Source organism: Delphinapterus leucas, chromosome 19 (assembly GCF_059928025.1).
Source record: "Delphinapterus leucas isolate spDelLeu-1000000601 "Yukka" chromosome 19, BTC_Dleu_Yukka2, whole genome shotgun sequence".
Lineage (NCBI taxonomy): Eukaryota > Metazoa > Chordata > Mammalia > Artiodactyla > Monodontidae > Delphinapterus > Delphinapterus leucas.
The window spans coordinates 42,608,106-42,622,701 of NC_143147.1; the positions used below are offsets into that span (position 1 = coordinate 42,608,106).

General features: G+C 37.7%; 1 protein-coding gene across 9 annotated transcripts in view; it reads right to left on the bottom strand.

Moving 5' to 3' along the window:
• BCAS3 (BCAS3 microtubule associated cell migration factor) overlaps positions 1-14,596 on the bottom strand; it is a 576,417-nt gene that overhangs the window by 263,290 nt on the left and 298,531 nt on the right. Inside the window, exon 24 of one of the 9 annotated variants that reach the window (XM_089900967.1) lies at positions 11,174-12,892. The exons of the other annotated variants lie outside the window; for them this stretch is intronic. Coding sequence (XP_089757093.1) covers positions 12,672-12,892 — 221 coding nt within the window. The 3' untranslated portion in view covers positions 11,174-12,671. Of the gene's footprint in view, positions 1-11,173; positions 12,893-14,596 lie in introns of those variants that run through there. 9 annotated transcript variants of the gene reach the window in all.

Consider the following 14,596-nt stretch of genomic DNA (forward strand, 5'->3'; position numbering starts at 1 on the left):
CCTAGTATGACCAGAAGACAAAAGCAAGTCCATTCCTTTCAGTGGATGTTTGTCAGGCTTGACAACAGATCCCAGGAAGCAGGAATTTGCCAATTATTGCTTTATGAAGATAACCTTCAAACACAAATTTCCATGCCAGCCTAATAAGACTAAAGCATGACTAAGTTGAGGGCCATAATTTCTTTCTTTTTATTGTCCAGTTATGTAAAAGTATCAAAGGTGAGAAACATACCACTCAAACATAATGCTGCTTTTAAAAAAAAATGACACGAAAGATCATTTGAAATGCTCTACAAAATATTTCAGTGGATTACACAGTTTACCAAGGACCCAAGCAAAGGAATAGTGACCATAAACATAATAGCAACCTAATAACCACCTTAATAATGGACTCTAGGTCAAGGTTACATTTTCTAGGTTTAAGTGAGGTAATGTATACACAAAGATGTAACATTATTAAATTTAAAACATTTTGTGGTATATTTAAAGACTTAGGGACTTCCCTAGTGGTGCAGTGGTTAAGAATCTGCCTGCCAATGCAGGGGACACGGGTTCAATCCCTGGTCTGGGAAGATCCCACATGCCAAAGAGCAACTAAGCTCGTGCACCATGACTACTGAGCCTGCACTCTAGAGCCTGCGAGCCACAGCTACTGAGCCCGTGTGCCACAACTACTGAAGCCCGTGTGCCTAGAGCCCGTGCTCTGCAACAAGAGAAGCCACCACAATGAGAAGCCCCCGCTCGCTGCAACTAGAGAAAGCCCGCACACAGCAACGAAGACCCAATGCAGCCAAAAATAAATAAATCAATTTACAAAAAAGACGTTTTATCAGAAATCAACAATGTGACAAATACTGATTATCTGCTCTGTGGCAGACACCAATACCAGGCATGTGGAAATACAAAGACAGCCCTTGTTTTCAAATAGCCTCTATTACAAGGCATTACTTTTCCCCTCTTTTTCAAGGCATCCTACGCATAAGGTAATCTAATAATAACGCCAGCCAGAGATTATCTTAAGCCAAGCAGTGACAGAGCAATCAGGATCCACATTGACTGTTAAATGCTTTTATAACTCCACTTCTACTATTTTCTCATGGCAAGTTAATCTCGATCACAATATACTTAAACACATTGGAACGTAAAGTAACTTAAGATTTGCTACCAGTGTCACAGCCTTCTACTCACTCCCACCCATGGATCATGGATGCCATAACATCTGCTTACCCAATTTCTTTTCTCAGCATACACTTAGCTTCAGGAAAAGATCAAACTCAAATGTGTTATTATTTAAGCTGCACTTCAAATCCAAGTATTTGTTTTGTTTTTTAATAAATTTATTAATTTACTTTTTTGGGGGCTGTGTTGGGTCTTCGTTGCTGCGCGCGGGCTTTCTTTAGTTGCGGCGAGCAGGGGCTACTCTTCATTGCGGTGCGCAGGCTTCTCATTGTGGTGGCTTCTCTTGTTGCAGAGCGCGGGCTCTAGCTGCGCAGGCTTCAGTAGTTGTGGCACACAGCTCAGGAGTTGTGGCACACGGGCTTAGTTGCTCCACAGCATGTGGGATCCTCCCGGACCAGGGCTCAAACCGGTGTCCCCTGCATTAGCAGGAGGATTCTCAACCACTGCGCCACCAGGGAAGTCTCTCAAATCCAAGTATTTAAATCAATGAAAAGAAATTCTACTTTGGAATTTGAAAAATCACAATCACAAGCTGCAAACACTGAAGACACGACTTTCGCATCAGAGGTAAAATTTAAACTTCAGCACCCAAAATCCTAAAGATACAATGTTCTAATCCTTTAAGAATACCCTGATCTGTGATTATTATGATAGCCTCTTAAATACTAGGAAGTAGAAAGAGAGGGACAAAGCCTCTATTTTTCTTCACTTCATTCACAACTTAGTCCCAAAGTTCTGAATATAAGCATTTTCTTTAACAATAAGCCACCTTTACAACATACAGATAATTACAGGTTCAGGTCAAGAACTCTAGACCATATTGATTACATCTCTATGCAATAAGGACCCTCCAGCACTGTCTGTATGCACTCTAACAGGGACAGCTTTTAAGTATCTGTGACACTAAGAATTTTCAGTCCTATCAATGCCAGAAATGGAAAGCCAATGACCAGTCAGGCCTGTCAGTCGTTGCCTGAAGCAATAAGGACAAGCTGGGAATTCATCACGCTGGAACTTCATCTGCCAGCTGCATTCACACATTTTCACCACCTGAATGGTTGATTCTCTTCAACTCCCACGTGGCTCATTTCAGCATACAGTGTTTTGAAATGAATATTTGATCAGGCAGGGTAAAAAGAGGTCTGGACTTATCTGAGGTGTCACCATAATGCACTTTAAGTATTTCTAAGTATCAGGAACTAGGTGTCTCGAAGCCCACTCTTTGCATATTTCTGAAATGGACCTGTGATCCTGATTAAATGAGATAAGCCATGCGAAAACACCTACCACAATGTTGGGCACATAGCTGTTTATAAGTAAACACTGGTTCCCCATTTCTTTTACTTCTGTCTAATGGCAAATATCCTGAAGATTCCTCACAGAGCACTGGGAGACAGGGATCTCATACTGTCAAAGAAACTTAAAATCACCCTAATTTTGTCAAAACTTTAGATCCTCACCCAAATATGAACCTAAGAAATAAAGAAACATGGTAGGCTTGTTAAAATTGCTTCATGATTTTTGGACTTCAAGATTTTGGCTCTGATATGCTCAGGTACGGTTTTCTTTATATTTATCCTACTTGGGGCATGCTAAGCTTCTTGAAATTTGAGTTGATGTCTTTAATTTTAGAAAATTCTCAGCCCTTCGTTTATTTCTTTTGCCTTATCCTCTCCTTCTTTCCATCCATGTGTAACAACTGCACATATGATAGACAGTTAAACATGACCCCACACACTTCTCACACTGAGTTCTGTTGCATTTCATTATTTTCTTCTTTCTCTACTTCAGTTTTGATAAGTTCTGACTTGTTTTTGAGTTTCTAATTCTTTCTTCCTATGCATCCAGTCAGCTGTTAAGCCCATTCAATAAATTATTTAATCAATTATATTTTTCAGTTTTAGAATGTCAGATTGGTTCTTTTATGGATTTTGTCCATCTTTTTGCCATTCCAATGAAGGAATGATATAAGAATGTAGGAGTTCCAATATAGGAATAATACAATAGAGGAATGTAGGTTTTCATTTGTAAAAAAACACCCAAAACAACTACATCTAACATTATATTTAATAGTGAAATATTAAACACTTCTCTCTAGGATTAAGAAGACAAGAATGTTCAATATCATCATTTCTACTCAGCATTGTACTAGAGATCTAAGCAAGTACAATAAGGGAGGAAAAGAAATAAAAGGTATAAAGATTGGAAAGAAATAAAACCATCTTTATTTGTAGATGACATGACTGCATAGCAGAAAATCCAAATGAATCTATTAGAAGTAATACATGAACTTATAAAGGATTCTGGATACAATTTAAACATACCAAAAAAAACCCATTGTATTCTATATACTATGGAAAAATCCTGAAAAATAAAACATGCTATTTATAATAGCATCAAAACATCAAATATTTGAAATAAATTTTACAAAATATGTATGACTTTTACATTAAAAGTTAACAAATATTAGGAGAAATTAAAGAAGGCCTAAATAAATGGATAGCTAAAGAAGATTCATGTATTGAAAGATTCAATATGGTTACAATGTCAAATCTCCCAAATTTGATCCACAGATTCAATGAAATGTGAATCAAATCTCATCTAAATTTCTGTAGAGATGAATATACATTTAATATGCGTGTGTGGGGCATATATATATATACACACACATATAATCTGTCTCTCTCTCAATAGTTTTCAATAGTTTTCACTTTTGGGAATCAAGACCCCTTTGTGCTCTTAAAGATTGAGGACGCTGGGCTTCTCTGGTGGCGCAGTGGTTGAGACTCCGCCTGTCAATGCAGGCGACATGGGTTCGTGCCCCAGTCCGGGAAGATCCCACATGCCGCGGAGCAGCTGGGCCCGTGAGCCGTGGCCGCTGAGCCTGCGCGTCCGGAGCCTGTGCTCCGCAACGGGAGAGGCCACAACAGTGAGAGGCCCGCGTACCACAAAAAAAAAAAGATTGAGGACTCCAAAGAACTTTGGTTTATGTGATTATATCTATCAATATTGAAAATATTTATGTATTAACTCATTAAAAAACAACAAGAATCACTTTATGTATTAAACTAAGTGACATTTTAATTTTAAGCCATTACAAATAATGACATTCTTTCTTTCTTTCTTTGATGGTATATTACGTAAAATTTTATCAAAGTATAGCTGATTTACAATATTATACTAGTTTCGGGTATACAACATAGTGATTCAGTTTTTTTATACTCCATTTAAATTTATTACAAAATAATGACTATATACTTGTTGCTTATTTTATACACAGTAGTTTGTGCCTCTTAATCCCCTACCTACCTCTATCTTGCCCCTTCCTCTTTCCCTCTTCCCACTGGTAACCGGTAGTTTGATCTCTATATCTGTTAGTCTGTTTTTGTTTTGTTATATATTCATTTGCCTTATTTTTTTGATTCCACATATAAGTGATAACATGGAGTATTTGTCTTTCTCTGTCTGACTTACTTCACTAAGCATAATACTCTCCAAGTTCATCTACATTGTTGCAAATGGCAGAATATCATTCTTTATTATGGCTGAGTCATATTCCATTGTACATATATACCACATCTTCTTTATCCATTCATCTGTTGATGGGCACTTAGGTTGCTTCTATATCTTGACTATTGTGCACAATGCTACTATGAACATTGGGGTTCATATATCTTTTTGAATTAGTGCTTTTATTTCTTCAGATATATACCCAGGAGTGAAATTGCTGGATCATATGGAAGTTCTATTTTTAGTTTTCTGAGGAATATCAATACTGTTTCCCATAGTAGCTGCACCAAATTACAATCCCACCAACAGTGTACTAGGGTGCCCTTTTCTCCAACATTTGTTATTTGTAGACTTTTCGATGATAGCCTTTCTGACAGGTGTGAGGTGATATCTCATTGTGGTTTTGATTTGCATTTCTCCTTTGATTAGCAATGCTGAGCTTCTTTTCATGTGGTTTTTGGCCATCTGTATGTCTTCTTTGGGAAAATGTCTATTCAGGTCTTCTGCCCATTTTTTAATTGGTTTTTTTTTTTTTTTGGATGAGCTATGTATATATTTTGGATATTAACTCCTATGGTCATATCATTGGTTAAGTTTATTTTATTCTTTTTAATCCAATTCTAAATTAACTGTTTCCTTAATTTCTCTTTCTGATAGTTCATTATTAGTGTATAGCTAAGCAACATATTTCTGTATATTAATCTTGTATCCTGCAACCTTGCTGAACTCATTTATTAGCTCTAATAGATTTTTGGTGGAAACTTTAGTATTTTCCATACATAATATCATGTAATCTGCAAATAGTGACAGTTTTATTTCTTCCCTTCCAATTTGAATGCACTTATTTCTTTTTCTTGTCTAATTTCTGTAGCTAGGACTTCCAATACTATGTTAAATAGAAGTGATGAGAGTGGGGATCCTTGTCTTGTTCCTGATGTTAGAGGGAAAGCTTTCAGCTTTTCACAGTTGAGTATAATGTTAGCTGTGGGTCTGTCATAAGTGGTCTTTATTATGTTGAGATATGCTCTGCTGTACCCACTTTGATGAGAGTTTTTATCGTGAATGGACATTGGATTTTGTCATGTGCTTTTTCTGCATCTATGGAGGTGATCACATGGTTTTCATCCTTCCTTTGTTAATATGGTGTATCACATTGATTGATTTGCAGATACTGAGCCATTCTTGCATCCCTGGAATAAATATCAGTTGATCATGGTGTATGATCCTTTTTATATACTGCTGAATTTAATTTGCTAATAGTTTTTTGCATCTATATTCATCAGAGATATTGGCTTATATTTTTCTTTTTTTGTAGTGTCATGGTCTGGTTTTGGTATCACGGTAATGATGGCCCTATAGAATGGGTTTGGGGGGTGTTCCATCCTCTTCAGTTTTTTTAGACTAGCTTGAGGATAGCCCTTATATGTTTGGGAGAATTTCCCTGGGAAGCTGTCCATTCCTGGACTTTTGTTTGCTAGGATTTTTTAAAAAATACAAATTCAATTTCACTACTACTGATTGGTCTGGTTCAGTTTATTTCTTTCTGATTCAGTTTTGGAAGGTTATATGTTTCTAGAAAATTTTCCATTTCTCCTAGGTTGTCCAATTCGCTGGAATAGAACTGTTCATAGTATTCTCTTACGATTTTTTGTATCTCTGTGGCACTGGCTGTTTAAATAGTATTTTTATTAAAAATAATTTCCAAACTAATAGTGAGAAGAGTGACATTTTTACTTTTTTGGAGAGAAATCTTTATAATAGATAACAGGTAGACTCTCCTATCAGCTTATGTATTTGATCTGTTGTGATACGTTGTTTTGGTTGAAGTATGTGAAGACAAGTTGGCCTCACTGAGAAATGTGATTGGAAAAGGATGTAGCATATTCATATTCTGAGCCTTTGCAGATTCTGGGGATATTCGTCTTTGATATTACACTTAACAAATTAGTTACAATGATATTTGAAACCATACCAATTAACTTTTGTACTCTGTCATATTAAAATCCTTTGTCCTATCTTGCACTTGGAATGAATCCATTACCCAGACATAATTTTATCATATCATAAGATTGGTCATTTGGAATATACATCAGATCTTCCAAATGTTGATTTATTTTTGATATAAAATATCACACTAGTCAATATCACCACCTATCTCATCAGAAATGTGTTTAAGTACTGGGAACATGTTAAGTAGACTGGCTGGTACGTGGTTTCCAAATTTCCAATCTTCAGTTGAAGACTAGAATTTCTATCATTGGTAGTAAATACTGTAAGTTGTCTTCTTTGAAATGACAGGCTTACTTTATTTTTGAGAAAATTTCTGCCAAATACCAATGTCTGAATAAACATAGTTTGTCAGCTGTTCTTTCAAGTAAAATTGCATTCCATGAAAACAGTTGCTAGTTCAGTGCACAACAAACACACAAGTGCATTTCCTCAAGACAACATTGTGCATTAATTCGACTGTGATATATAGAACATTAAAAAGAAGTACACAAGCATGAAAATTTAATAAAATGTATTAGATTTTAAAATTTAGTAAAATTAATAATGTTTACTATATCAAAGACAGCCTTAAGTAATTATATCTTTTTTTTTTTTTAAACTGTGAGTGAGTTGCATTGGCTACAAGCATAGTTTGGTGCCACTGCTTTTAACTATGCTAAGATGCCATCAGTTTTATCTACCATTGCTTCAGCACAATCTATACTAAATGTCAAGACAGTATAAAAAAGACAAATAATGACTTCATATTTATAAAAATAGTTTTCACGCACTGACCCCTTGGAAGTGTACTGGGGACTTCCAGATGTCCGTGGACCATACCATCCACCAGTATGTATGTACATATGCATGTGTGTGGAAATGCAAAGATAAATTGATACATGAATTTATATTCTATATTCTAGAATAGCCAAGATATACTTGAAAAAAAAAGTAGAGGGCTTCCCTGGTGGTGCAGTGGTTGAGAGCCTGCCTGCCAACGCAGGGGACACGGGTTTGTGCCCCGGTCCGGGAAGATCCCACATGCCGCGGAGCGGCTGGGCCTGTGAGCCATGGCCGCTGAGCCTGCGCATCTGGAGCCTGTGCTCTGCAACGGGAGAGGCCAAAACAGTGAGAGGCCCGCGTACCGCAAAAAAAAAAAAAAAAAAAAAAAGTAGAGACATTAATCTGCTACATTTCAAAACTTACTAAACAGCTCCATTTTTTAAGATAGTACGATAGTGGTATAAAGACATATATATATATACATATATATGTGTGTGTGTATATATATATATATATATACACACACACACACACACGCACATATGTGGAAGAAAATAGAGAGCCCAGGAAAAATATGATTCTTTTAAAAGGAATCATCGGGACTTCCCTGGTGGTGTAATGGTTAAGAATCCGCTTGCCAATTAAGGGGACACGGGTTCGAGCCCTGGTCCAGGAAGATCCCACATGCCGCTGAGCAACTAAGCCCGTGCGCCACAACTACTAAGCCTATGCTCTAGACCCCGTGAACCACTACTGAAGCCCACACGCCCTAGAGCCCATGCTCTGCAACAGGAGAGGTCACTGCAATGAGAAGCCCACGCACCACAGCGAAGAGTAGCACCCGCTCGCCGCAACTTGAGAAAGCCGACGCAGCAACGAAGACCCAACACAGCCAAAAATAAATTAAAAAAAAAAAAGAAAAGGTAGGCTTCCCTGGTGGCACAGTGGTTGAGAGTCCACCTGCCGATGCAGGGGACGCGGGTTTCTGCCCGGGTCCGGGAAGATCCCACATGCCGCGGAGTGGCTGGGCCCGTGAGCCATGGCCGCTGAGCCTGTGCGTCCGGAGCCTGTGCTCCGCAACGGGAGAGGCCACGATAGTGAGAGGCCCGCGTACCGCAAAAAAAAAAAAAAAAAAAAAAAAGAAAAAATCAAAGGCATCATCAAAAGGCATATATTTTCAATGAACAGTGCAGGAACAACGAGACATTTGTACGGAAGAAACTGAACCTTGATCCTTGCCTCATATCATAATAAAAAATAATTTGAAAAGGATAATAGACCTAAATGCAAAGGCCAAAACCATACAATTACTAGAGAAAAGCATCAGAAAACATAAAAGGGAAAACAATGGAAAGTTTGGGTTTCTGCTTTGTCAAAAAACACCAATAAGAAAGTGAAAAGGCAATGAACTGAAAGAACATACTGGCAAAATATCCAATGAAAGACCTTACCCAGAATAGTTAAAGAACCCTTGAAATTCAATAAAGACAGTAGACCCAACAAAAACTGGCGAAAGACTTCACAAATACATTGCAAAAGAAGATATCCAAATCGCCAGTAAGTATATTCAAGGTGCACAACATCAGTATTCATCAGAGAAAAGCAAATTAAAACCACAGTTTACATTCACTAGAACGGCTCCTACATTGCTGTTCAGAATGAAAAAATGGTATAGTCATTTAGGGATACTTTCTTGGCAGATCCTAATAAAGCTAAACACATGCCTACCTTGTGAGCCAGCACTTCCAATCCTAGGTATAGGCCCCAAAGATATGAACGTATATGCACCCCCCCAAAAAAAACAGACTTATACAGAAAAGTTTATAGAAGCTTTATTAATAATATGCCAAAAGCTAAAAACAACAGGGTAATGGATATATAAACTGTGCTACATTCAAACCACACTGCAATGTAGAAAAAAATGAACTAGTGACACATGTAATACCTGGATGAATCTCGAAAACATTAAGTTGAGTAAAAGAAGCCAGACACAAAAGAGTATGTACAGAATGATTCCATTTACGCGAAGTTCAATATAGACAAAGCTAACTTATGATGATAAAAGTCATAGTCTAGGCCAAAGGTAGTCTTGACTGGAAGAGAAATAAAGGAACTTTCTGGCGTGATGGAAATATTCTAACTTGATCTGCCTGGTGATTACACGGGCATAAAAACTGATCAAGCTGTATGCTTAAGATATGTGCGTTTTTGCTATATGTAAACTGTACCCTAATTTTAAAAAATTCTTCAAAGGTGATCTGAAGTACGGATGTATCAATTTTTCAAGCTGGAAGGGACTTTGCAAATAACCTACTTCAATTCTTTTCTTCATTTTATAGAAGCAAGCCTTGGGTTTTGAAGCAAATTCTTAAAGAGGTAGTTCCAAGCAGAGCTGAGACTAGAACCAAAGATTCGTAAGTGACTAGCCACTATTCCTTCCACTGCACCAAGCTTTGAAAACAAAACTGTTCCCGGGAACAATTATTTCCACTTTGATTATTTGCTTTAGTTTTTCTCTGACAGTTTTCAACAATATCCAGGGGAATATCAAGAGCTCTGGTTCCGACTAGTTGTCCGGGTGAGGTCCCAGGCTGCTTTTTAATTGCTCACTGGGCTTTCATATTCAATGGAGAGAGGCTCTTTTGTTTGTTTCTAAGTTTATAGATGGCACCTATAAGCATAAGCCTCAGGCTCTTGGACACAATTTAAAATAGTGTGGCACTAACAGTTTGACACTAATGTCACTAAGACAGATGGAATTCCCGGTTCAGACTTAAACAAATTCTAATACTGCCCCCAATATTGTCCCTCTGCCACCACAGTCTCAGGCAACAGACTACATAAACAGTCCAGCCTTGTATTAAAGATGTAGTAATAAAGGTACAAAAAAGAAGTGTTGGGTTTTTTGGCCCAAAAGTCCCATGTAAATATGTGGTAACCTGGTATATCAACAGTAGGGAGAATTCCATCAATTCCTTCTCAAAATGCTTAGGAAAGACTTAAAGTCATGTCAAGGGCTTGGTGCTTGAAACAGAGAAAGCAAAGGCGAGGTTTCAGTTGACACAAAGATTTATTCAAAGAAGTAATGTGTCATCAGAAAAGACTTTCCCGGCAGCTTCTTCTACTTCTGTTTACAGTTTCTTCATTTTCAAGTGGGGCAATGAGTTTTTCCTTAATTATGCTGAGCTAAAATTTTCCACATTGTTAACTTGAATTTCATCTTCTAACATCCTATAAATATTAGAAAGAAGAATGAGAGGAATATTTAAATCAGAAGGAGAGAGATGTGACTGAGCACTTTTCTGATGAGAAATCTAGGTCTTTTCCCTATATTCTTAATCTCTAAAATTTATTTTTGATTCTCTACAGGCAGTAGGTGTTCATTAGATTAGAGCTGAAATAATGCACAGACTTCCTCATTTCTAATTAAAAAGCCAATCTTAATATCTTAGTTTGAATATTTACTGTTTAAAGTATAAATAGTGTCAAAGTAAAAGTACTGACCTCTTTCTTCCCCTCTGAGGGACTCTGTTCACAGGTCAGGACTAAGCCTTCTTTTAATTTCACCCTCATCCATAATCCTCTTACTGATCCCACATAGGCTTTGAATACCCAAGGTACAAGTATGCCTGGAGTTTTCGTCACCTTATAATCACAAAGAATATCTGGAACTCTATTAAATGAAAACCATATTGTTTATTCAAAGAAATATCTCAACATTTCAAAAGAACTTTATATCTGGGAATTATTTTAGGAAATAATTTGAACACATTCCTGCCAAAAGAGGTGAAATAAATTTTTACATAGGGAAACTTAAAATTCTTTTTACAGATGCAGAGAAGAATGGATAGGTAGGAAACATGACTTGTTGAAGGTTTCAGCAAAAGTTCAAGACCATGATTATAACATCATGGCTTCTGTCACTCAGTTCTAGTTTTAAAATCATGGAGCTGGATTAATCTCCCAAATATATAAGCAGCTCATGCAGCTTAATATCAAAAAACCCAAACAACCCAATCCAAAAATGGTCAAAAGACCTAAACAGACATTTCTCCAAAGAAGATATAGATTACCAACAAATACATGAAAGGATGCTCAACATCACTAATCATTAGAGAAATTCAAATCAAAACTACAATGAGGGGCTTCCCTGGTGGCGCAGTGGTTGAGAGTCCGCCTGCCAATGCAGGGGACATGGGTTCGTGCCCTGGTCCGGGAAGATCCCACATGCCGCGGAGCGGCTGGGCCCGTGAGCCATGGCCGCTAAGCCTGCGCGTCCGGAGCCTGTGCTCCCCAACGGGAGAGGCCATAACAGTGAGAGGCCCGCGTACCACAAAAAAAAAAACAAAACAAAACTACAATGAGGTATCACCTCACACTGGTCAGAATGGCCATCATCAAAAAGTCTACAAACAATAAATGCTGGAGAGGGTGTGGAGACAAGGGAACCCTCTTGCACTGTTGGTGGGAATGTAAATTGGTACAGCCACTATGGAGAACAGTATGGAGGTTCCTTAAAAAACTAAAAATAGAATTACCATATGACCCAGCAATCCCACTACTGGGCATACACCCAGAGAAAACCATAATTCAAAAAGAGTCGTGTACCACAATGTTCACTGCAGCGCTATTTACGATAGCCAGGACATGGAAGCAACCTAAGTGTCCATCGACAGATGAATGGATAAAGATGTGGCACATATATACAATGGAGTATTACTCAGCCATAAAAAGAAATGATATTGAGTTACTTGTAGTGAGGTGGATGGACCTAGAGTCTGTCATACAGAGTGAAGTAAGTCAGAAAGAGAAAAACAAATACCGTATGCTAATGCATATATATGGAATCTAAAAAAAAAAAAAAATCGTTCTGAAGAACCTAGGGGCAGAACAGGAATAAAGACGCAGACATAGAGAATGGACTTGAGGACATGGGGAGGGGGAAGGGTAAGCTGGGACGAAGTGAGAGAGTGGCGTGGACATATATACACTACCAAATGTGAAACAGATAGCTAGTGGGAAGCAGCCGCATAGCACAGGGCAATCAGCTCGGAGCTTTGTGACCACCTAGAGGGATGGGATAGGGAGGGTGGGAGGGAAATGCAAGAGAGAGGGGATGTGGGGATATATGTATACATAGAGCTGATTCACTTTGTTACACAGCAGAAACTAACACACCACTGTAAAGCAGTTATACTCCAATAATGATGTTAAAAAAAAAAAAAAGTCACGGAGCTAAGTGGCCTCACCATGGTAGACCAAATGGCGTTTCTTATAAATCTCTTGCTTCTTACCACCAGCAGCTCTTGTGCCTCTGATGGCTTTAAGATGCAATAACTAAGTTTGTCTGCCTCAGATTGAAACGGCAACTGTAGATACAGTGAAATACAGTCCTTAGGAATATGCTTCCCCCAGCGCATCAGAAAAATCTCTGTAAGATAAAAGCATGCCTCTATCAGAATGTCCCTCCAGCAGAAATGTGACTCCTCAAATAATATCCTTGTTGCCTACCCAACCATACTCTTCTAATGAGTATTATTTGTTCTTTTAAGGGTCTGATGCACCAAATGCCAAATACACAAAGTAGGCACAGTTGATCATTATAAAATCAATCAAATCAAACCAGTTTCCATTTTCTTCAAGCAAACATATTATTTCGCTTTCCAGAAGAATTGGTGCTGGAAGCCTGAATTAATTAATTCCTTAGAAATCATTTAGATGACTGCAATTGTACAACAAAAATAACATTTCTCTTGAGTCAAGAACAACAACAAATACCAGGTCTGCAACTCTGTCCCTATTTAGTGGAATGCTTGAAGTAGCACCAATACCTTATGTACCAAAAAGCCTGCTCTAAAGAATAAGAACTCACTTTACTTTATCTGTCACAATTTTCCCTCTCCTACTGTCATCTGCCTCAGGAATGTACATCAATGCTGCTCTTACCACTTCTAATAACATTTTCTCTATAAAATGTTTACTTTAGTGGAGTTTGACAAAGATGTCTGCTCTTCATACAAGTCAGGCATAAGTTTGTCTTTAAATCTCAGTTGCTTTGAGTTCTTCCTTGGTAAACACCAATTTCCATAGTAAAACTACAAACGAGGACAAACAAACTTAGGATGAACCAGATCTTTCTAGGCTCTTTGTGTGGATGACTCAAAAGCAATTAGAGTTGTTATTAAGTTATCCAACAAGTACAGCCTGCAAGGCCTGGAACAAGTACTTCAGTCACCAATGTGGGAGACAAGTTTGAACAGGACATTGACAGTATTTTTTTTTTTCTCTTCAGGTCCTACACTTTTATCAAAAGAAGGACACATGTTATAAAGGACAAAGGGAAGAAATTCTTAGTTACCTAACCAGGAATGTTAGGAAAAAAAGGAATGTACAGAGGGGGAAAAAAAAAAAAGTAAGTAATCCATGCATTGTTTTGTCTAGACATGCTAAGATTCCGACACTGATGTCAATCAGTTGGACCGGAAAGATGGAGCAGTTCATTCAAATCCCATTTGTTCTGGGTAGCTCGTGTGTATGGATAAATCCTATAAAGTCCGTTTCCAGAATGGTCTTCTCCTCAGTCAAGAAGGGAACCTCATACAATTATCTAAACTCAAAACCTGAGGTAGGACAGTATCTTTTGAAACTCCAAAGATCAGATGAAACATGTCATGGGAAGCAACATCTACATATAAAGCAGTATAGATCTGCTGAGTCTAAAATACACATATACAGAGAGAGAGACAGCAAGAAGCTGGTTCATAGGTATCTAAAGGCATGGAATTTACACTGTGCCTAAATTATCAAAGTTAATAAGTGAAAAACCTGTAGTTTAGGTAATATATTTCCATGTGAAGGAGTGAAGCACAAACATATTAGATGATCAAGAAAAAAAAAAATTTGCTAGCAAGAGTGGCACAATGCCCTGCTGATCTCTTTTAGTTTCAGTAGAATAACACTGCAATATACACATATACCTAAAACAGAACATACAGACCCAAGGTTTAAGTAATATTTTCACTTTGAAAATTGTCACGGCCATCAAAAGATGTGATAGTGTCACATTAAACTTTTAAATACTATGCCTCTGAAAAGTAATTAGATTAAAAATAATTATACTACCACTGGTTTAGAC